We start from the raw sequence: 23,436 nt of genomic DNA, 5'->3' as shown, positions 1-23,436 counted from the left end.
AATGCTTGTTCTGCTTTTCTTGTGTTAAATCTTCTTATATCCTCTCTGAGTCTCTTTCTAATGGCTTTGCATAACTCAGTATACTCAATTTTCTCCCTGTCAGTGTTTTTCTCGCTCTTCATTTGTCGTCTTCGGTTCATCATGACAAGTGTTTCTTGACTAATTTTTTCTTCTTTGGATTTCTGTTTCCCTATAGGTTTCTTGGGCTTTATCACTTTCAGAAAGTTTTAATATTCCTCGTCGATATCTTGGTCCTCAGCAGTCTGCAGAAGCTCAAACTTGTTTTTAAGTTCCAGTACATACTGCTTTTTCTCCTCCTCTGTTATCTGAAAGACCTTTGTATTATTTACTCGAGTCAGTTTTTTTCCTTTCCTTTCCTACATCTATATCAAGTGTACATCTTACCATTCTGTGATTACTTCGAACATTTACCTTATTCAGGACGGTAACATAATTCACAATATATCTTCTGTTAGTGAGGATGAAGTCGATTTCATTAGTTGTTAATCCATTTGGACTCTTCCATGTCCACTTGGTTAAGTGGGAGAAGACAGAGTGTGGTAATGAATGGGTGCCGCTCTTCTTGGACTAATGTTATTAGTGGGGTCCCACAGGGTTCGGTGTTAGGTCCACTGTTGTTTTGTATATTTATCAATGATATTGATGAAGGTATATCAGGCTTAATGTCGAAGTTTGCAGATGATACAAAGGTTGGCAGGATTGTTAATGACAGTAATGGCAGTGTGCTACTGCAACAGGATCTAGATAATTTGGGCAGATGGGCTAAGAAGTGGCAACTGAAGTTTAACCTTGACAAAGGCAAAGTACTGCATATGGGTTGAAGTAACCCCAGAGAAACGTACCAACTGTGTGATACTACACTTAAGGTGGTAGAAAATGAAAAAGACCTGGGAGTAATTGTGCAGTCAGATATGAAGTTTTCTGAGCAGTGCAGACAGGCTGCCAGGGCAGGTCATGGAGTTTTGTCCATGATATATAGGAAGTTCGCTAGCAGGGAAAAGGAGGTGATTGTCCCTCTGTATAAGGCAATGGTCAGGCCACGCCTTGAGTAAGGGGAATGAAGGGATCCTCTTACCAAGAGAGGCTTAAGTCCTGCAAATTGCAGTGGCTGGAGACTAGGCACCTGCGCGGTGATCTGATTGAGGTGTATAAGGCCTTGAATGGGTTGAGCACGCTGAATTCTGATGGGATCGTTCCACTTGTTCAGATTACGGACCTAAGGGGGCATAAATTCAAATTAAGAAAAGACAGATGTAGAATAGATGTGCGAAATTTGCCTTTAGGCAGCGGGTGGTTAATTGCTGGAACAAACGTCCATCTGTCGTTGTGGAAGTTGATAGGTTGAGTAAATTTAAGGAGGAACTGGACAGGCATTTGGAGGGAATGGTGTGATTTTTTTTTTTTTTTTTTTGGTTGATGCTGCATAAGCTCATACATTTGCTTTCTTGCATCACATGCCACTACTACTACTACTACTACTACTACTACTACTACTACTTTCTGTTCACCCTTTTCTTGAAAAAAGTGTTCATTACTGACAGTCCTTGAGATTCTTCAAATTCCACAAGTCTTTCACCTTTTTTATTTCTTTCACCAATTTCAAAATTTCCTATAGTTCCTCTTTCTGCGCTGTTTTGCCTCAATTACTACATTACTGACGTACATTACGCCAGTAATATACATATAATCAAGTTTATTTTTCTGTAGGTTAGGATTTGCATCCGAATTTTTACTATTTTCTAGACTATGCTGTTGTAGTGTTTTAGCATTAGCTTTAGCATTAACATTAGCATTAGTAGAGGCATTTGATGCAAGAAAGCAAGCTTATGCAGCATCAGCCAAAAAAAAAAAAAAAAAAACCAAATAATAAATAAATAAAAAATAACCACTTCCACTTCACCCCTCTGATTCCGTTTTTTTTTTTTTTTTTGGCCGTTTACAGGATACATTCTGACGAATGCATCTTCCAAAGATAAACCAGTCATGGGTACACACCAATTTTACACCCGACGTACTGACCGAAATTAACGAGAACTTGGGTATGGTTTATGATACCGCGAGGAAATGGTGTGGGTGATTTCGATGGCAGCCTCAGTTGAGGTTTACAACTTGTTGGAGATTAGAGGTGTGTTTAATGGGTATTTTCATTTTGAGGGCGACTACGTCAGTTTCTAACTAGTGATTGTATTTCCTTCCAAATGAAATACTTATCCTTTTTTTTTTTTTTTTTTTTGTATAGTACGTGTGTCTAGCATTGAATGGGTTGAGCACTCTGAATTCTGATGGGATCCTTCCACTTGTTCAGATTACGAACCTAAGGGGGCATAAATTCAAATTTATTTATTAGAATAGATGTGCGGAAATTTAAATTTATTAGAATAGATGTGCGGATATTGCCTTTAGCCAGTGGGTGGTTAATTGCTGTAACAAACTTCCATCTGTCGTTGTGGAAGTTGATAGGTTGAATAAATTTAAGGAGGAACTGGACAGGCATTTGGAGGAAATGGTGTGATTTTTTTTTTTTTTTTTGGCTGATGCTGCATAAGCTCATACACATGCTTTCTTGTATCACATGCCTCTATTACTACTACTACTACTACTATTTCTTATTTAGAATTAGGGCTCCAAATAAATTCCATAGTTGTAAAACGGCAGTCCCTCGTGGGATAGCTTAGTTATGCCAAATGTGCTACCCACTAGGGCCGGGCGCAAGGAATTTTATGGGTGTTTTTCACAGTGTGGCTGGGTTAGTCGGTCTCTGTCGAGGGTGGCATTCTTTTTTTTTTTCGCCTGGAAACTCCAGTTTTTCGTCCAGTGAACAGCAAATTGGCCTCAGACCGCACGAAATTTAGAAATGTATCTTATACGGAGCAAATATGGCCTAAGTTGCTGATGCACCTAAAACCCAACAGACAAACAAAACTAGAACGTTGATGCTTTTGGTCATGGGAATCGGTAATGTCATGTATACATATTAACTGCCCTCTGTATGTGTTAACATGACGAGCATTCCGTTTCCTAAAATTTTCAATTCGAACTCTGCTTTTAAGTTGCGCAATGAGCCGAGTTTCTCAAGCAGCTACTGTTTAATTATCAAGGAACACCAAAGCAACTTTTGATCCAAAGCAACTTTTGATGCTTTGGTGTTTTGTACAGGGCTGGTGGGTATCATCGGAGGGAGAGTACAGGTGGATCAATGTACTCGGCTTCTGTAAAAGGAGTCCTAAGTTCTGCCGTCAGTCAAGGCTGGGAGAATTTGTTCTTGCTCTCCTTTTTCTTAATATTAAACCCTACACTTTGGACACAGAGTAGTAACATACTTCGTAACATATCTTACTTCTCTGTGCATTTGGAGTGATCTCAGTTCGGATTCGTTGGAATACTGAAGGTATTCTTAATTAATGGCCTTTTTAATTAGCGATATAGTTAGCCGATCTCTAGAGGAGGAAATAAGTTTTTTCTTCATGAGTTATTCCGAGTTCTTCGATTCGCACAACTTGGAAATCAGCCCGTGAAATAGACATATGTTTCAAAACCACGTGAACTGGCGTATTATAAACGAAGTAGTCGGTGTTCCCAAAATTTGACAAACGCCAACTCCAGCTGTCTAAAATTACATAGTAGGATTAAGCATTACTGTTTAATTATTTAATGAGAAGTATGCTACCTTAAAATTTGAATGAATGTTATAAAAGTAATTGTTACGAAGAATTAGATAGAAAGAAAGAGTAAACTAAGCAACTATTTCACTTGATTATTCATGCACGTGAGTTTGATGTGCTCAGTTGGGTATACTCTTGACTGTACTGTTATTGTTACAGTAATTGTTTTATCAGTTCATTTTATTTAATGAAAGAGTGGCATGTGATTTATTAGCGTGCGATGTTATTCATTTATATGTATATTGTAAAGTTTTTATATACTGTATCGGCTTCCTAACAGTAGGTTGTTTTGATTTATTAAAAAAAAAAGTACAAACAAACAAGTTAAAGTTGTTTGTTGACTGAAACGAAAGCTGCGTATACGCTTTGGCTGTAAAGGTGGGGCGGGTAATCTATATAACCATTTCCAAATGTGTTTTGACACCTTATATTTTTTTTTTGTAAATTTATTTTTTATGTCAGTTTTCTTTCCATTTTACACCTCGCACCCCCACCGTAACATAGCATTGCCAAACCATACATTCAGGAAAACCAGAGATTTTTTGGGGTTACTTCTTCGCTCCCATTTTTTTCCACTTATGCCTTATATAAGATATTGGGGAGAATTAAGAATGAGCTATTCCAAATGTCAAAATAATAAACAACTTACATTTTCATCTGTGAATTATTTTGGCAGCGATTTTTTAAAAAATCATAGCCTTATTCTTCTTTTTGGGAATTTCACTGAACCAAATATGATATGGTGACCATCACTTTTGCTTGTGGCAGAAATGTGCATCAGGTTAGGGCTGAAAGTATAAAAACTGGACAAAGGATCAAACAACCCACACATTTCATTTGAAAACATGACTGTCCAGCTAAAACTGGACAGTTGGCAAAACTATCTGAACTCAGGAACCAGGTGTAGCTGCAGCACAGGATGATAAGCTGTTCCCTTTACTCTTCAACCTTTTTATGGAATAGTAGTTAGCAGTGTACAATGAGATGAAAGTAAGATGATATCTGGTTGGATATATTTATTCTAAACAAACTCTGTATTATGTTCTCAACTTTTAAGAAATATGAAAAAAAAAGCTAAAAAAATGGTACGTTTAATAATGAATAATTATGAAAACAACAGGGATTACCTTTATTTTTGATATAGGATGCTTCTTTTCCAACCAACTCTCCTAGTCCAATGTGCTAATCTTTGTGAAGGCAATATAAATTTTACAAAAAATGTGAAACATCTTTCCCACTGTCAGAACAGTAGTGTTTAGACCCCTCGATCTCAATATTGAGCGCTCAACCCAACTTCTGTCTTCAAACACCATACCTCTGCCAGCAGCAAGGAAAACATTATGTAGATTGGCATTAAAATTTAAAGGTCTAAAAGGTTTAATAAATATGGAGCAATTATTCTCTTCGTTCCTGTAGATTGACATTAAAATTATAATTTAGGGGTCTAAAAAGCTTAATGAATATGAATTATTCTCTTCAATACTTAAGGAATGAAGTGGTTAAGGAATGAATATGGGGCAATTATTCTCTTCACCCCATATTCATTAAACTTTTTAGACTCCTAAATTTTAATTTTAATGTCAATCTACAGAAATGAAGAGAATAATGCTCCATATTTATTAAACCTTTTAGACCTTTTAATTTTAATCTACATAATGTTTTCCTTGCTGGCGATGTATGGTGTTTGAAGACAGAAGTTTGGTTGAGTGCTCAATATTGAGACCGAGGGGTCTGAACACTACTGTCCTGACAGTGGGGAAGATGTTTCACATTTTTTGTAAAATCTATATCGCCTTCACAAAGAATTGTTAGCGCGTTGGACTAGGAGAGTTGGTTGCAAAAGAAGCATCCTATATCAAAAATAAAGGTAATCCATGTTGTTTTCATAATATAATAGAATATAGGAATAATCGATCACTTAATAGCTCTCTATTATCAAAAATAATGAATAAGTACATTAACATTGGCTAATAATTCACTCTACCTTCAATTGTTATTTAATGAATTACAATGAAGTTTATTCTGTTTTTTTCAGCCTGTACAACATGAAGATCTGCCATTGAACACCATACGAATATAATTGACAAAATCTGGTGCCATTGAAACAGTTTGAAATTCATTTAGTGGGCAGCATCAGAAAATTATTTTAAAGCTACATTCTCAAAATGTATGGAATAGTGGACTTGCCTGCTGCTTGTTATAACTAGGGGTCAAAATGAAACATTTTATGAAATAGAATGTGCATAATAAACAAGTATGAACATGACATTACCAGTGCATGAGATGAACAAGAATAGTGTTATAGTGCATTCTGGTCTGTTCTGAGCTCAGGTTATGAGCTTAAAAGATGACTTATAACTGCATTACAGAAGAGATGGGGGAGATGCCAGAGCTTTGCTCTGGAGAACAAATGTGGTTTTTGCTACCTCAAGCCAGCATTTTAAGTTAAGCCATAGTATTGCACTGGGTAATTAGAGTTATCCATCACCTAAGGAATTCCCGATTTCACAAAAGGTCAGTCATTCATTCTGTGTGTTTTTGATGCCGCACTCCAAACTCATTTTAGGTTAGTTAACATGTGGCTGGTCACCCACAGTGTATATTTTTATTAGCCATATGGTGCAAGGAAGCCTGAGGCTTTTGTTGCACCAGCCAAAAAATATTTCTGAGTTACCTTGAGTGAGGGAGGGAGGGAGGGAGGGAGGGAAGGAGAGAGAGAGAGAGAGAGAGAGAGAGAGAGAAAAAACAAGAGTCAGTTTTGCATATGGGGGATATACCCACAGTTACAGAAGAATACCCAATTTCTGGCTGAGACAGCATTTGTAATAATGTACATGAAACAAGGCTAGGTGGTGAAGGGGGTTGTAATTTACATGTGCATAGACTGAAAAGGGCCCTAAATATCAACAGAGGGGAGTTCGTCCACAACAACCCAGGAAGAACTCTTTCTTGCTGTCCATTTTTCAAACATTAATTATCATACCGAGCCCCCCCCCCCCATGAATGCTAGGAATATCCCTGGTAAAGCATGATCTGGCAGTTTGTTTGTCAGTTCTTGTACATTACTCACTTATAATGAAAAAAAATATATTGATTGACTTACCTGTAGCCCTGCATGTTCAGTGGTATTCATGTTTTATGTTTATGTATGTTACAGAAAATGCATTTACTCACTTTAAGAGCTGTTATTAGTATTAGTATTTAACCCAAGTACGGTACTAAGTACTATCGGTTATTATACCTCTCGTGTTTGGGATTCTCATTAAAAAAAAAAAAAAAAAAAAATGGTGCAAGGAAGTCTAAAGCTTATGCTGCACCAGCCAAAAAAAAAAGTAAAATAATAATAATTAAATATTATTAATAAAAGAAAAGGAAATAGACAACCTATGCATTTCTCTCCTCCTGTAGGTAACCAGCTGACCTCTGAATTTTCCCAAACTATCAGCCATAACCACCCATGTAGGTAAGTTATTTCAGTAATTTATAACTTTGCTGCTAAAATAAAACTTCCTGCAATCCAGTATAAACATCTCCCCTGTAACCTGAATTTGTGTCCCCTAGTTCTATAATCATTTATAACTAAAAATTTCATCCTCATACATTTTACTTTTGCCTTTCAGAGCCTTAAACACCTCAATCAAGTCTCCTCTAAGGTGCCTAGTTTTCAAGCTGTACAACCATGAGTTTGGGTTGAATTTGGTGTCTGCAATTCTGCCCAGACACGATAGGAGGGAGTATATGATGAGAGTCTTGTCAATCAATTCGGCCCTGGAGAGATTGTTCCAGGTTCAAGGGGTAGAATTTTTCTCAGCCTGGTCTGTGCTTGTTAACAGGAGAGACTGCTTCTATACGGATGGGATACACTTAAATAGAAAGGGTGCAAGAATATTTGCTGATGTTATCGAGGCAGTGTTAGGTGGGTCGGGAAACTGCTGGCTTGGGGGGATACATGGACTAATAGATTAACAGTAGCTGCTGGCAGAGGTGAAAGTGATTCTTGCACTGCTTCTATTGGAATAAGCAGCAGTCTGGAAAACAAGGTGTGGGGGATTTCAGAGACTGCTGGGAGTCATTGCACAACAAGTAAATACATGGGCTGTGTTAGGGTGGCTAAGAATAGGAACATGTGTATGTATACTTGCGTGTACACCAATGCTAGTAAATAACTTTGATTAATTTGAGGTGTTGATTCAAATATCAAAGACAGATATTGTTGGGATATATAGTTGAACTAAAGTCAGCTGTGGAAGAAAGGGTCTTTCTGTCACTACTGACTTTAGTTCAACTTCACGAAGTGTATAAGTTATTTTGGAGTTACTGTTCCCCACATGTAAGAGCTTGCATTTTGCTGAATTAAAGCATAGCTGCCACTTTTCTGACCATCCCTGAAGTTTATCTAAATTACTCTGAAGAAGCTCCGCTTGGCGGTGATCATTATTACTCTACTGATCTATACATCATTTGCAAATTAGACATCATGCCCTCTATCCCTTCATCAATGTCATTTAAGAAAATCAAAAACAACAGTGGTCCCAATACTGATCGATGGGTAACCTCACTTTTTACCTTAACACAATCTGAAGAATGTCACAACCCATTTAGGAGCAATATGGCCTTAGTTGCTAATGCTCCTAAAAAAAAAACAGCAAACAAACCAAAACAACCCATTTATCCCAACCCTTTGCCCCCCTGCCCTGAAGCCATCCATCTAAGGATTTTCCCTGTGATTCCAACCTGTTCCAGCTTATAAAGTAATTGCTCATGTGGGACTTTGTCAAATGCTTTGCTGAAATCTAAATAAACAATTTTAAAATTATTCCTTAAATCCAGCTCATGGGTGACCCTGTCAAATTTTTTTTTTTTATGAAAACCCCAAACATGAAAGGTATTAGAACCTATAGTACTTAGTACCGTGCTTGGGTTGGAGGTTGAGAAGACGAGAGAAGATATTTGTTGACATTAGACTTGAACTTCTGTAGACTATAATTTTCAGGAAAGACATATGAATGAAGGTTGTTCCAGAAAATGGCAGTTGAATGAATAAACAAGGAAGGTGAAAAGTTGATTCTGTGAGTTTGAAGTTGGACAAAAAATGGATGTTGGCTAGTGGAATCACATGTTCAGATTGTTTTGAAAGAGAGAGCAGGTATTATAGAAGCCAATTCTAGAATAGAAGCCGATTATAGAAAAGGCATGCAGCAGAAACAGTACGTCTATGAGACAGCGATTGGAGAGACTGTTAGAGACGAGTCACTAATTAACCTAACTACCCTCTTCTGAATGGAATCTAGAAGCCTGAGAGAGGTTTTGGGGGCACCGCCCCAGATGTAGGAACAATATTCCATGGTAGAACAGATTTGCGATTTGTACAGAGTGAACAGCTGTTTGGAAGAAAAGTAATGCCGAGAGCGAAAGAGGAAACCAAGTTTTTTAGATGCAGAGTCAGCAATATTTGTAATGTGCTTGTGCCAAGAGAGTTTAGAAGTCAGGGTAATCCCCAAAAGAGATATATCAGCTTGCCTAGTAATCGGAGTGTCACCAAAGATAAGCATAGGAGCAGAAGAATCCTTTTTGAAAGATATAAGACAAGACTGAGCTGACCAGGCTAGCCGGGTGGGTCCCTGCCTAGCAACCCAAAGGTCGCGGGTTTGAATCCCGCCTCGGGCTTGAATCAGAGTAGAAAATGCAAAAACCTTGGGAGGTGCAATATGGCCACAGAAGCTGATGCGCCAACAACTAACGAAAAAAAAAAAAACAAGACTGAGTTTTATAAGGATTGAAATCAAGTAAGTTGTCTTTGCCCCACTGAAGAATTACCTGGAGATATGCATTTAAGAAATTGGTAGCGGATATTTGATAAGTTGAAGCTGATTGAGCAGGGCAAGGTTTTTCAAAATGGAAAGTGGAATGCAATGTGCTATCATTGGCAAAACTATGGATAGGATTTCCAGTCAATGGAAGAAGGTCATTAATATACAAGAGGGAAAGAACAACCTTGGTGGACACCAGCATTAGTGGAGAAGTTAGAAGACAGAGAGCCATCTACCTTCACTCTCAGTGAGCGATCAGAGAGAAAACTGGATAACCAATTACAAAAAACAGTTGGAAAACCATGAATAGCTAACCAGATTTGTCAAACGTGATTTTCCCTTTACAAAACTATGCTGTATATCCTTCAGAATTCCATTTCTATATAAATGATTAGTGGGTCGGAAAACTGCTAGCTTGAGGGGAGACAAAGACCAATAGATTGACAGTAGCCACTGGCAGAGGTGAAAGAGATTCTTGCACTGCTTCTATTAGAATGAGCAGAAGCCTGAAAAACAAGATGCATGATATTTCAGAGACTGCTGGGAGCCATTGCGGTACAAGTAAACACATGGGTTGTGTTAGGGTAGCTAAGAATAGAAACAGGTGCAGGTATACTTGCGTGTACACCAATGCTAAGAGTTTAGTAAATAAATTTGATCAATTTGAGGTATTGCTCAAAACATCAAAGGCAGATATTGTTGGGATATCAGAGACATGGTGTCACACAGATATAAGGGATGCAGAACTGGAATTTGGGGAGTACAACATCTACAGAAAGGATAGACAGGATAGGAAGGGGGAGGGGTTATGCTATTAGTGAAGAAACACATAAAAATCAAGGATGGTGCCAGTCGACATTGCTGGACAGTGCAGTGTCGAGTCAGTTTGGTGTGACATAAGCATTGGGAGATCAAAATTGAGAGTAGGAGTGTGCTATAGGCCTAATGACTCTGATGAGTATAATAAGAAACTGTACAGGGAAATAGAGTGGGCCAGTAAATCAGAGAGTCTTATAATGGGAGATTTTAATTTCCCAGATATTGACTGGAATTTGGGGACTGGTCACTCACTCACACACTAGCAGGGCTTTTGTGGATTTATTGGATGATTGTTTTCTACATCAGCATGTTCGGGAGGCAACTAGAGCGAGTAATACTCTTGATTTGATTATCAGCAGTGATTCTTCATGCATTAAGAATCTGCAGTTAAATGAACCACTAGGTGGCAGTGATCACAGTGTGCTGAAGTGGGATTTACTCAAAGAGGTAACTACCATTAGGGGAAAAGGAAAGGGTTATTGCTTTCGTAAAGGCGACTACGATGGACTGAGACAGTATTTAAATTCTATACAGTGGGACCAACTGATGATGTTACCAACAGCAAATTCAAAATGGGAAGCATTCAAAGAACTTATCTTGGAAGCTACTAGGCTTTACATACCAACTGAGAAATATTGTTCAAGGTTTAGGCCAAAATGGATGTCAGATGAACTAATGAGGCATATGGCAGAGAAGAAAAATGCATGGGATACTTACAAATTAACACATGACACAGAAGCCTATGATAGATACAAGTTGATATGCAACCAAGTTACAAAGGAGGTTAGACAGGCGAAGGCAGATTACGAGAAATCCTTGGCAAGGGATGCAAAGAAAAACAGCAAAGAGTTCTTTACTTATGTAAACTCTAGAAGGAAGGGGATGAATCAGATTGGTCCACTTGATATTGATGGTTCAACTGTTGATGATCCTGCTCAGGTAGCTAACAAACTAAATGAATATTTTGCATCGACATTCACACATGAGGAGTTATTCAGTGAGGGGAATGCCAGAGGTGTATTCAACTCTAGCAGTAAGCTACAGAATCTTGAAATAACTGAGAGTAAGGTGGAGGAGAGGTTGTTGAAGATAAACACAAGAAAGGCACCCGGGGTGGATGGGATCTATCCAGTTATATTAAAGGAGGCAGCAAAGGAAGTAAGCAAACCCTTAGCCATAATTATGAGAGCTTCCTTGGACTCAGGGGAGGTACCCATAGACTGGAAATGTGCAAATGTGACCCCAATTCACAAAGGAGGATCAAAGGCTGACACAAGTAATTATAGACCTGTGAGCTTAACTTCTGTTTCAGGAAAATTAATGGAGGCACTGGCTAAAGAAGCACTGCAGGATCATTTAGACAAGACTTCAGTTATAGCTCGGACACAGCATGGTTTTGTTAAGGGGAAGTCTTGCCTGACCAATTTGATTGGATACTATGATGCAGTCACAAAAGAACTGGATGCAGGGAATAGCTTTGATATTATATACTTGGACCTTAGAAAGGCTTTTGATACTGTTGCACATGGAAGACTGCTACACAAATTGGAGCAGTGTGACATTGGGGGCAAATTGCTGCTATGGATAAAGGGGTGGTTGAGGGGGAGAAGACAGAGAGTGGTAATCAATGGACACTGCTCATCGTGGACTAATGTTATTAGTGGAGTCCCTCAGGGCTCAGTGTTGGGTCCATTATTGTTTTCTGTATTTATAAATGATATTGATGATGGTATATCAAGTTTAATGTCCAAGTTTGCAGACGATACAAAGGTAGGCAGGGTTGTCAAGGACACTACTGACACTATGCTGCTGCAACAGGATCTGGAAATGTTGAGCAGATGGGCTGAGAGGTGGAAAATGAAGTTTAACATTGACAAATGTAAAGTACTACACATGGGAAACAGCAACCCCAGAGCAACGTATCAACTCTGTGGTACTACGCTGACAGTGGTCGAGAATGAAAAGGACCTGGGGGTAATTGTGCAGGCAGATATGAAGTTCTCTGAGCAGTGCAGACGGGCTGCAAGAGTAGCTCATGGAGTATTGTCAATGATATACAGGAATTTTTCGAGCAGGGATAAGGAGGTGATTATTCCCTTGTATAAGGCAATGGTCAGGCCACACCTAGAGTACTGTATACAGGTCTGGAGGCCTCATTTCAAGAAGGATGTAGAGCTGCTGGAACGAGTACAGAGAAGGGCAACAAGATTAGTGAATGGAACAAAGGGGTGCTCTTACGAAGAAAGGCTTAAGTTTTGCAAATTACAGTGTCTGGAGACTAGGCACCAGCGAGGTGATCTGATAGAGGTGTGTAAAGCCTTGAATGGTTTGAGCATGCTCAATGCTGATGGGATTCCTCCTCTAGCTCAGAATAATCACCTGAGAGGGCATAAATTCAAATTGAGGAAAGACAGATGTAGGATAGACGTGCGGAAATTTGGTGGAACAGACTTCCATCCCATGTCGTGGAGGTTGATAGCCTAAATAGGTTTAAGGTCCAGCTGGACAGGTATTTTGAACGAACAGAGGGGTGAAGTGGAAGTGGGTTTTTTTTTTTTTTTTTTGGCTGATGCTGCATAAGCTTGCTTTCTTGCATCAAATGCCTCTACTAATGCTAATGATCCTGAATTTCACTCATGATCATTGTTATGATTTTCCATACTGCAGAACTTAGACTGACTGGTTGGTAATTTCCCATTCCTAGAATGGCCTTTACGTATTGGCGATACAGTGGCACTTTTCTAATCCAGCGTTCTCTCTTGAGTCCAATAATGCTCTCATAATTAGCATTAATTGTTCAATGCACTCGCTTGCCGCATCCCTTAAAATTATAGAGTATATGCCGTCAACTCCAGGAGCTTTACTTGCCTGTAGGCACAAATGTTTTTTCATTAAATAATCATGTGAAATTTCAATATCATTAATTTCGTATTTTTCAGCTTCACTCCCATAATTTCCCATTGACATTAAGGCTTTTTCTTCTGTAAATTTGATGCAAAGTAACTGTTGAGTTTATCTGCAACATCAGCTGGTGTATCTAATACTATCTCACTTCCATTACACAAGGGTCTGATCTAATTTGTCCTTCTATTCTTTGCATATATATATGTGAAAAATTCCTTATCCCTACACTTTGCTCTCTTTGCCAGCAGTTTTTCATAATCTGCCTTTGCCAGCATAACCTTTTCTGTGTCACTATTACAGATCAAATTGTAATAGTTGTAGGCTTCAGTACTTTTTATTTCTCTGTAACTTTTCGTGCCATCTTTTTGGTTCAAGTAATATGGCAACTTCATTATTCATCCAACTTGGAATCTTCCTTTTGATGAGCCTGTGGCATTTCTGACTAAGAAAACAGATATGTCATTGTTTTTATTTTGTCTTCTATAGACATAATTCGGCTAAGGTAAAGAAAGCGAACACGAGAACAACGAGAAACGTTGGATAATTTACGTGGAAAATTAGTTTCCAGACACGTGATTTACTGGGTCTGTTTACCGAGTGAGCAGCGCTAGCTTGGTTAACAGGTGGTAGGTGTTATCGGTCTGGAGCCAAAATCGAGAAGGATATATTAATTGACAGGTAGGCGTGGCAAACGATGAAATGATTGGTGGTGGTCGCGACAGAGGACAAGCTACTGTGTAGGCATTGGTTGGCATTGTAATGTATTTATGAGTAAAGAACGGTGCATAATAGGTAACCAATGGTAAACAGGTAATAGTAGCGATGAATCTTTTAAAGATGAAGAAATTAAGTAAAATAAAGCGTTGGTTGATTTTTGATGAAAACTAAATTAATAAAAGTTTCGTTCTGTTTATTTTTATGTTCTTCATTATGTTTTTTTCTCATTATTAAAAGCAGATTTTTGGAGTTCAGAGTGTTTTTACTATACTGTTGATTTTGGTTTGGTTATGAAAAAAGGAAACGGTTTCTTTATTTTTTGTTATATTTTGTAACCTGACCTTAAATGGTAGGTTAGGAAATAATAGAAACGGTTTCTTTATATTTAGTGACCTAACCTTAAACGTTAGGTTAGGAAATAATATAAGAAAAGAAAGATTCTATATATATGTGTGTGTGTGTGTGTGTGTGTGTGTGTGTGTGTGTGTATATATATATATATAGTGAATACCTCTTGAGGTGTTGATTTTTATTCATGCGGATACACACATTATGATACGTGTGTATCCACACGAGTGTCTTTAAAAATAAAAGTACAGTAATAAAAAAATAATATTTTGTTAATAAACAATTTATGTGCTAGTCCACATGATTCTAAAGAAAAAAGGTTAGGTTACCCCCTCCATTTTGGGAGGGGTTCAATCTCCCATGAGATTCAAGTGGAGATAACCTGACCTTTTTTCACCATTAGGGCATATTACTGATCAAGAAAATAAAAATAGTCATAAAAAATTTATTTTTTTATGACTGTATATAAAAAAATTTATAAAATTTTTTTATATACAGTTTTTATAAAAAAAATTATTTTTTATGAATGTATTTCTAAATATGACTGATTCTAAAGAAAAAAGGTTAGGTTACCCCTCCACTTCAGGAGGGGTTAAAGCTCGCATGGGATTCAAGTGGAGGTAACCTGACCTTTTTTCATCATTATGGAAAGCATTCATTAGAGCAAGTTACCATTTAGTGCTTCTGAGTGCTACTAAAATGGTACAACCTGATGTTATCATGTGTTGTGTTCGCGCACCAATCAGTACATCGTTTGCCATGCCTACCTGTCAATCAATATATTGTTCTCGACTTTGCTCCAGACCGGTAACACCTACTGTCTGTTTACTGAGCGAGCAGCACTAGAGTGCCGTATCGGGAAACTAATTTTCCGTGTAAGTTATCCGACGTTTCTTGTCGTTCTCATGTTGGCTTTCTTAACCTTTGCCCATAATTCTATTTCATTCTGTTAGTAGGGTTTAAACTGCCTAGTTAATATACTGCTGACAGCAGAAGAACTCAACTTTGCAACAAGTTTACCGATTATTGCACTACTTTCAAACAAATGGCATTGCCGAAAGTATTTTTGTGTCTTTTTCATCATTTATTTAAAAGAAACTATCTACTGCTTATTGAGAGTTCAAGGTCATAGCACTGCGATAACAGTTTCTTGAGAGAAGCTGTCATAGCAGTGTCCCATATTTTAAATAAATGGTAGATTAGAAATTTGCTTGCAAGCAGTGACAAGTGCATTACAAGGGTAACTAACTCATCGAAAAACTATTATATTTTGGTGTTTGGACCATCTGCATGTTGTGTGGGCCTATAAACCCAAAACAACTCACAAATGGGGGGGGGGGCCTTATCTTCTGGCTAAAACTCTCCAAATGAATGACCAAAGGTGAAGCCATTACTGTACACTGTCAAGTAGGCATACTGAAGAGGGATTTCATACTCATGCCTACTGAAAGTTCAGCAAATTCACATTACTGCTTTGTAGGTCCCCCATGATAGTATAGCTGCTTCACTACTAGTCCATCATCAGGTGAGGTCTGGGTTTAAGTCCCACTAATAACTGGAGCAATTTCCAAAGCACTCTTCAATTGAGGTTGTTAGCTAATTCTAGGCGGAGAGAGGAAGATTTCCTACTGTTAGTTATTCTTGTGATTTTCAGCCCACAACACATGCAAATAGACCTACAAACACACACACTTACTTATCCATTGTTGTTTCAGCTTCTGGTCAATAAGTAAACTAGTCTTCTCCATTTAATTCTATTGTCCCACCATTTTTCTCTTTCTTTCTCCAGCTCCTCCCAGCAAACATTTCTTCTCTCCACATTGCATGTCACTTTTTCTTGCCATCTTCTTCTCAGCCTTCCTCTTGGTCTTTTACCACTGATTTTTATTTCTAATATCCTGTTCCCTCAGCATGAATTGTTGAGGAGGCTTCCATCTTGCAGTGGGCTGATAATGGCTGCAATTTACTTTTTTTTTTTTTTATCTCCCATTCTCTTTACCTAACTAAACCATCTGAGTTTGTTCCTCTAAATCATTTATTTTGTTCGTTCTTCTCTCACTTTCTCACAAATAGCCACATTTCTTTCTTATCCCCCTCCTTGTCTTTCCAGACACAACACACCTCTCAGAAAATTCATTTCCACTGCTTGCATTTGATAATATCTTTCTCCTACATTACCCATGAATCTGATTCATAGGTTATTAGTGGAACATAATGAATTTAATGAACATAATGCACTTTTTGGGAACCTCCTTTCTCCAAACTAGAACTTTTACATAGTTATAAAACATTCTTCCGTGGTCTGCTCTTGCACATATCTCCTTATCAATTTTTCCTTCTCTATCTATTATACTCTCTAAATATTTGAAAATATCCACGTCTATATTCTTTCCCTCAATAAAGATGTTAATGTACTCCTCTCCCTCCTTCCTTGTCATTCTCATTACATTTTTCTTAGCCTCACTAAACTTTAAATTGTATTTCTTTGCCTTCTCCACCCAGCTTTTGACCTGCTCCTGTAACTTCTCTCCATCCTTATTAATCAACCAATCATCACCAAACATTACTTTCATTTTTTTTTTTACTGTTTTATGATAGTCCCATTGATTATCATAAAACAGTAAACCTGTAGACTCTTCTTGCCACTAGATGACTCTTTCAGAGATTTAAACATTTATTTCTTTTATATTTTTAATGATGACAGAAGTTATTTATTTTATGGTGAGTTTATACAAACATTTGGAAGGAGTTACCTGTAAAATTAGCATTAGTTGAGGCATATGATGCAAAAAAGCAAGCTTATACAGCATCAGCCAAAAAAAAGAGAAACTTTCCCATTTCACTTATACAATCACTCCAATTATTTGTCTAGTTCAGCCTTAAATTTATTTAAGCTATCAGCTTTCACAACAACAGATGGAAATCTTTTCCAGCAATCAACTGCTCTCTGGCTAAAGGCAAACTTTTGCACATCTATTCTACAACTGTCTTTCCTCAATTTGAATCTATTCTCTCTCAGGTTCTTAATCTGAGCAAGTGGAAGTATCCTATGAGCATTGAGTCTGCTCAAACCATTCACAATCTTATGCAACTGAATCAGATCACCTCATAAGTTAGCACACGCTTCTTGATTAGACCGGGGTTCGAGCCCGTCACCACCAAATACGGAGGATGCGGAAAGGTCAGGGAATGACCACCGCATATCCCTGAGCAATATGGCCTTAGTTGCTAATGCTCCTAAAAACCAAATAACAACCTCATAAGTGCCTAGTCTCCAGATGCTGCAACTTGCAGAACTTAACGGGCGCCTCCGTAGCCAGGTGGGAAGGAGCAGCAGTGCGTAGCACACGCTTCTTGATTAGACTGGGGTTCGAGCCCATCACCACCAAATACGGAGCATGCGGAAAGGTCAGGGAATGACCGCCACACCGGAGCAATATGGCCTTAGTTGCTAATGCTCCTAAAAACCAAATAACAACAATAACAGCAGAACTTAAACCTCTCTTGGTAAGAGCGCCCCTTTGTTAATCTCACCAATCTTGTTGCCCTTCTCTGTACTCGTTCTAGCAACTCTACATCATTCCTAAAAGGCCTCCAGACCTGTACACAGTACTCAAGGTGTGGCCTGATCAGAGCTTTATACAAACAGATAATCACATCCCTGTCTCTGCTAGCAAAATTCTTGTATATAATTGACAAGATCCCCATTACCTGCTCAGGCAACCTGTTTGCACTGCTCATTTATTTTGTTCATATTTGACTGCACAATTACCCCCAGGTCTTTTTCATTCTCTACCACCCTGAGTGTAGTACTGCACAACTGGTACATTTCTCTGGGGTTACTTCTACCCATATGCAGTACTTTGCATTTGTCAATGTTAAACTTCAGTTGCCACCTCTCAGCCTGTCTGCTTAACTTTTCTAGATCCTGTTACTGTAGCGTACCGTTCTTACTGTCATTAACAACCCTATCAACCTTTGTATTGTCTGCAGACTTGTACATTAAGCCTGATATACCTTCATTGATAAATACAGAAAAGAACATTGGGCCCAACATGGACCCCTTGGGAACTCCACTAATAACATTAGCATTAGCAACTTGCTCTTAATGTATCCTGCTCCAACTTGTACAGTAGTCTTCCTTGTGCAACAGTATCAAAATCTTTCCTAAAATCCAAGTATATGATATCAAAATTATTTTTTGCATCCAGTTCCTTTGTGACCACATTATAGTATCTAAACAAATTGGTCAGATAAGACTTCCCCTTAACAGACCCATGATGTGGCTGAACTATAATTATAACCTTGTCTAGGTTGTTCTGCAATGCTTCTTTAACCAGTGACTCCATTATTTTCCCTGGAACAGAAGTTAAATTAACAGGTCTGTAATTACTCGTGTCTTTTGATCCCACTTTGTGAATTGGGGAAACGTGCACATCTCCAGTCCGTGGTGACCTCCCCAGGACCAAGGATCCCTGAGTCCAAGGATGCCCTCATAATCATGGCTAAGGGCCTGCTTACTTCCTTTGCTGCCTCAAATATAATTGGATAAATCCCATCCACCCTAGGTGCCTTACTTATGTTTAACTTAAGCAATTTCTCTTCCACTTTGCTCTCAGTTATTACAAAATCATTTAGCTCCCTGCCAGATTTAGATAAACGTCTGGCATTCCCCACCCTGAATAACTCCTCGTGTGTGAATGTAGATGAAAAATACTCATTCAGTTTGTCAGCTACCTGAGCAGAATCATCAACCATCGATATCAAGTGGACCAGTCTGATTCGCCCCCTTCCTTCTAGAGTTTCTATAAGTAAAGAAGTCTTTACTGTTTTTTCTTTGCATCATTTTCCAAAGATTTATTGTAATCTGCCTTTGTTGCTTAACCTCCTTTGTCACTTGATTACAGACTTGCATTAGTAGAGGCATTTGATGCAAGAAAGCAAGCTTATGCAGCATCAGCTAAAAAAAAAAAAAAAAAAAAACCACTTCCACTTCACCCCTCTGTTCGTTCAAAATACCTGTCCAGCTGAGCCTTAAACTTATTTAGGCTATCAACTTCCACGACAAGGGATGGAAGTCTGTTCCACCAACCAACCACCCGCTGGCTAAAGGCAAATTTCTGCACGTCTATCCTACATCTGACTAGCATATATACCATAGGCTTCTTTGTTGCCTGATAATTTATATGTATCCCATGCATTTTTCTTCTCTGCCATGACTCTCATTAGTTCATCTGAGATCCATTTAGGCCTAAACTTTGAACAGTATTTTTTAGTTGATATGAAAAGCCTAGTAGCGTCCAAGATTAATTCATTGAATGCTTCCTCTTTGGAATTTGCTGTTAGTAACGTCATCAGAGAATTTAGAAACTGTCTGAGACCACTGTAGTCACCTTTACTAAAGCAAAAACTCTTCTGTTTACCCCTGATGATAGTTACGTCTTTGAGTAAATATCCCACATCAGTACACTACAATCACTGTCACTAGTGGTTCATTTATCTGCAGGTTATTAATGCATGAATAATCAATGCTGATAATGAGATCAAGAGCATTACTACCTCTGGTTGTCTCTCGGACATGCCGCTGTAGAAAACAATCATCCAGTAAATCCACAAAAGCCTTGCTAGTGTGCGAGTGGCCAAACCACAAGTTCCTGTCAATACCTGGGAAGTTAAAATCCCAAATTATGAGACATTCTGATTTAATGGCCCATTCTATTTCTCTGTTTAGTTGTTCATTGTACTCGTCAGTCATTAGGCCTATAACAAACACCTAACCTCATTTTTTCTTTCCCAGTGCTTATGTCACACCAAACTGACTCAGCATTGCACTGTCCATCTATGTCAACTGTATGCACTTCTTTATATGTTATGTTTTTCTTAATTAACAACATAACCCCTCCTCCCTTCCTATCCTGTCTATCCTTTCTGTATACAGATTGTACTCCCCAAATTCCAATTCTGCATTGCTTTTTATGTGTGTAATACCATGTCTCTGATATCCTACAATGTCCTCACCAGCACCTCAAATTCATCAAATTTATTTACTATACTCATAGCATTGGTGTATGTGCAGGTATACATGCCCCTATTCTTACTCTCTGTTACCTTAACACAACCCATGTATTTACTTGTTCCATAATGACTCCCAGCAGTCCTTGAAATCCTCAGTACCTCACTTTTCAGGCTGCTGCTCATTCCACTAGACACAGTACAAGAATCACTTTTACCTCTGCCTGTGGTTACTGTTAATCTATTAGTCTCTGAATCCCCCCCCCCATGGTAGCAGTTTTCCGATCCACCTAACACTGCCTTGATAGCATCAGCAAATATTCTTGCACCCATTCTATTTAAGTATATTGAATCCCTGTTGAAATAATCTCTCCTGTTAACAAGCCCAGACCATTCTGTGAAAAATTCTACCCCACGAGCCTTGCAGAATCTCTCCTTGGCCAAATTGATTGACATGGCTCTCATCATATACTCACTCTTATCATGACTGGGCAGAATTGCAATTTTAACCCTAACTCGCGACTTTTTTCCAACATTGACCTGTACTTGTTAAGTAAATCTGCAGATCTACTCTTAATGTCATTAGTGCCAACGTGTACAACAGTATCACCCTTTGTGCCCTTAAAAGATAATATCTGCTCTACAGTGTCATCAACTTTTGCCCCCTGGCAGACATACCCTGGTCCTATTCCACCTTTCTTTTTGCACAATATATTTCCCTTCTCCCCAACAATAGTCACCAACAATAACTAGCTCCTGTGGGACTAACATATTCTTCCCTGAAGGGTGCTGTTGCGTTACCCGATGCACAAGAGTGGGCTCTGGTGTTTATTTGGGCACAGGGCCGTGTTAATGCTATGGCCAAACTGGCATGGCCCAGGGCCTCACCTGAAGAGGGGGCACCATTTTCAATGTAAATATTTTCTGAAGTAGTGATAAAAATTTCTAATAATAGTAATAGTTTTTACGGATGACAGAAAAATATGTATCAATGTTTGGATGAAGTAAACTCTAAAAACAAGTTTCTTTTAAAAATCTATGTAGTACTTGTATTTATATGTATGTGTGTAATATATATATTAAAGGGGCCCCAAATTTAAATATGGCCGTGTGCCTATTTCATCCTTTAACCACTCCTGGTTGGGCAGCTGAGAGTTTGATGGGCCCTCATTTTAATTCCTTTGATGGCATGTGCCCTACTCTTCAAAATTTCATAGAAGCCCATCAGAACGTTGAGTTGGCACCTAATTTATTGACACACTCTGCATGTCCTGTTCCAGAAAGATCTGCAAACATTTCACAAGTTGCACACATTTTGGTCTATCTCCACTGAGAATTTGGAACCCTGGAACAACTGTGCCCCACTGAATCTGTCTTTGGCAGTGGTTTTAACAACAGCAACTTTCAGAGTAATGCATGGATACTTTTTAAGTCTATAACTGTCCGAAACATCATTTGGTACCACAAGAATTATATTAAATTAATAATCTCATTATATATGTATTGATAATTAAATTAAAATTAATCTTTTACATTTAACTTTTAATTAGGTTCATTGATTAAACTTGATTAAAAGATATTAGTGTGATTAAGCTTATATAAGGCTCAAAATAATCTTCAAAGCTGTTTTTAAAAATTTATAAATTTGAATAGAGCTTTCATTCTCAATTAATATAATGTGATTTTTAAATATAAAATAATCTGAATTATTGTATTAAATATTTAATATGATATAAATTAGATTTATATACTGTATTTATTTTTATGGTAATCCTTTAAGGTTATAGTATACACTATCATTTACATTTCATTTTTAGAAAATATGAGTCAAAAGTTAGGATCAGCTGAACTTGGAGCCTGGACATTTTTTGCTTCCCCACATGCAGTTGATGTTTGCGGCATTAATGGATTACCTCTTACTCCCAATTCCATTCGTATATTGGGACATTTTCAAAATTTAAAGACACTTGTACACGGGCGATTATGTTTTTATCTTGATGTTCTACGTGGAAAACATGGTTTGTATGTTTAAATGATCATTATAAATAAGACGGTTGAAATCTGATATTTGTCAAAATAAACATTTTATCCAAAAATTTTATGCAATGTTTTCTTCCACGGATCTAAAAGAGTTGTGTCACGGAAGGAAAAGGCTTATGCAGTAGTTTGGACATTCACTGTCTAATGGTATGAAGATTCTTACATGGGTCTGGTCATTTTATTTAATAATTTACGTTTCCCACAGTTCAAACTTCTGAGTAATTTAATTTGGAAAAGTACTGCCTTATTTTGGTGATTTGAGATCATTTTTAACTACCATCTCTAAACTTCAAGGTAATAAGATTCTGGATTTTTTTTTGTTAAAAAAAAACATTTAGATACAAAACAGAAATTTGGGAAAATACAAGCAAAATTAAGTTTTTTTTATTAACAAAATTTTTAAGTATGAATTATTAACAATATTTTGGATGACAATATCATTGAGTAGTAAATAGGAGTATTCATTATATCAGCTACAAAGTAACACATACAATAGGTTATTTTTCTGTTAACAGTTTCAAATTTCCTTTTCTTGCCATAAATATTTTCTAATGGAGATAATTTTCTTTCACATAATTGCTAATTAATGTAGTCTAAATGATTTTTAGAATTTTTGGCTGAATCATGATCTCCACACTAATGCTTTTCTGAAGAACTTTCATAATATGTTAGCGCTTTATATGTGATATTAGTAACCAAATTTCTTGGACACTTTGCACTTAGAAATTCTGTTGATGTTACCCTGTTAATTTATTTATTGTATTTTTCAACAAAATTTTTTGGTTTATTCTTGTTTATACTCCAGCACACTGTAACAACATTAACCTGCCATAATTTATAAATTGAGATTACTTTCAAAATGCCTTATATCATCTTCATTTAATTGAAATAATAAAAATTTTTGTTTTGTGATCAGATTGCCTCATTTATTTATTTAAATGGCGATAACAGGTTAGCACCAAGTAATAATAATGTGTGGGATGTCTGCAATAATAAACTAATGTAATACATTGAAACATTTAAGAAATGCATTAAAAATAAAGTTTAATAAAAGAAAAATAATTAGTAAAATTTTATATATGAATTTAAAAAACATTGAAAAT

General features: G+C 37.5%; 1 protein-coding gene across 7 annotated transcripts in view; it reads left to right on the top strand.

The window, feature by feature from the left end:
- The first annotated feature begins 3,199 nt into the window (after nt 1-3,199).
- Nucleotides 3,200-23,436, top strand: part of LOC150082055 (TBC domain-containing protein kinase-like protein) — a 311,436-nt gene continuing 291,199 nt past the window's right edge. For 2 of the 7 annotated variants that reach the window (XM_090379942.1, XM_090379949.1), the window contains exons 1-3: nt 3,536-3,641; nt 7,092-7,146; nt 22,111-22,311. In XM_090379942.1, the coding sequence (XP_090236068.1) occupies nt 22,116-22,311 (196 nt within the window). In that variant the 5' untranslated portion in view covers nt 3,536-3,641; nt 7,092-7,146; nt 22,111-22,115. Of the gene's footprint in view, nt 3,410-3,535; nt 3,642-3,690; nt 3,788-7,091; nt 7,147-22,110; nt 22,312-23,436 lie in introns of those variants that run through there. The other 5 variants (XM_090379944.1, XM_090379943.1, XM_090379947.1 and 2 more) reach the window with 5 other exon arrangements.

The sequence above is a fragment of the Mastigoproctus giganteus genome, chromosome 8 (assembly GCF_048544385.1).
Source record: "Mastigoproctus giganteus isolate SK-2022 chromosome 8, ASM4854438v1, whole genome shotgun sequence".
Taxonomy (NCBI): domain Eukaryota; kingdom Metazoa; phylum Arthropoda; class Arachnida; order Uropygi; family Thelyphonidae; genus Mastigoproctus; species Mastigoproctus giganteus.
This window is presented reverse-complemented; position numbering and strand designations above follow the sequence as displayed.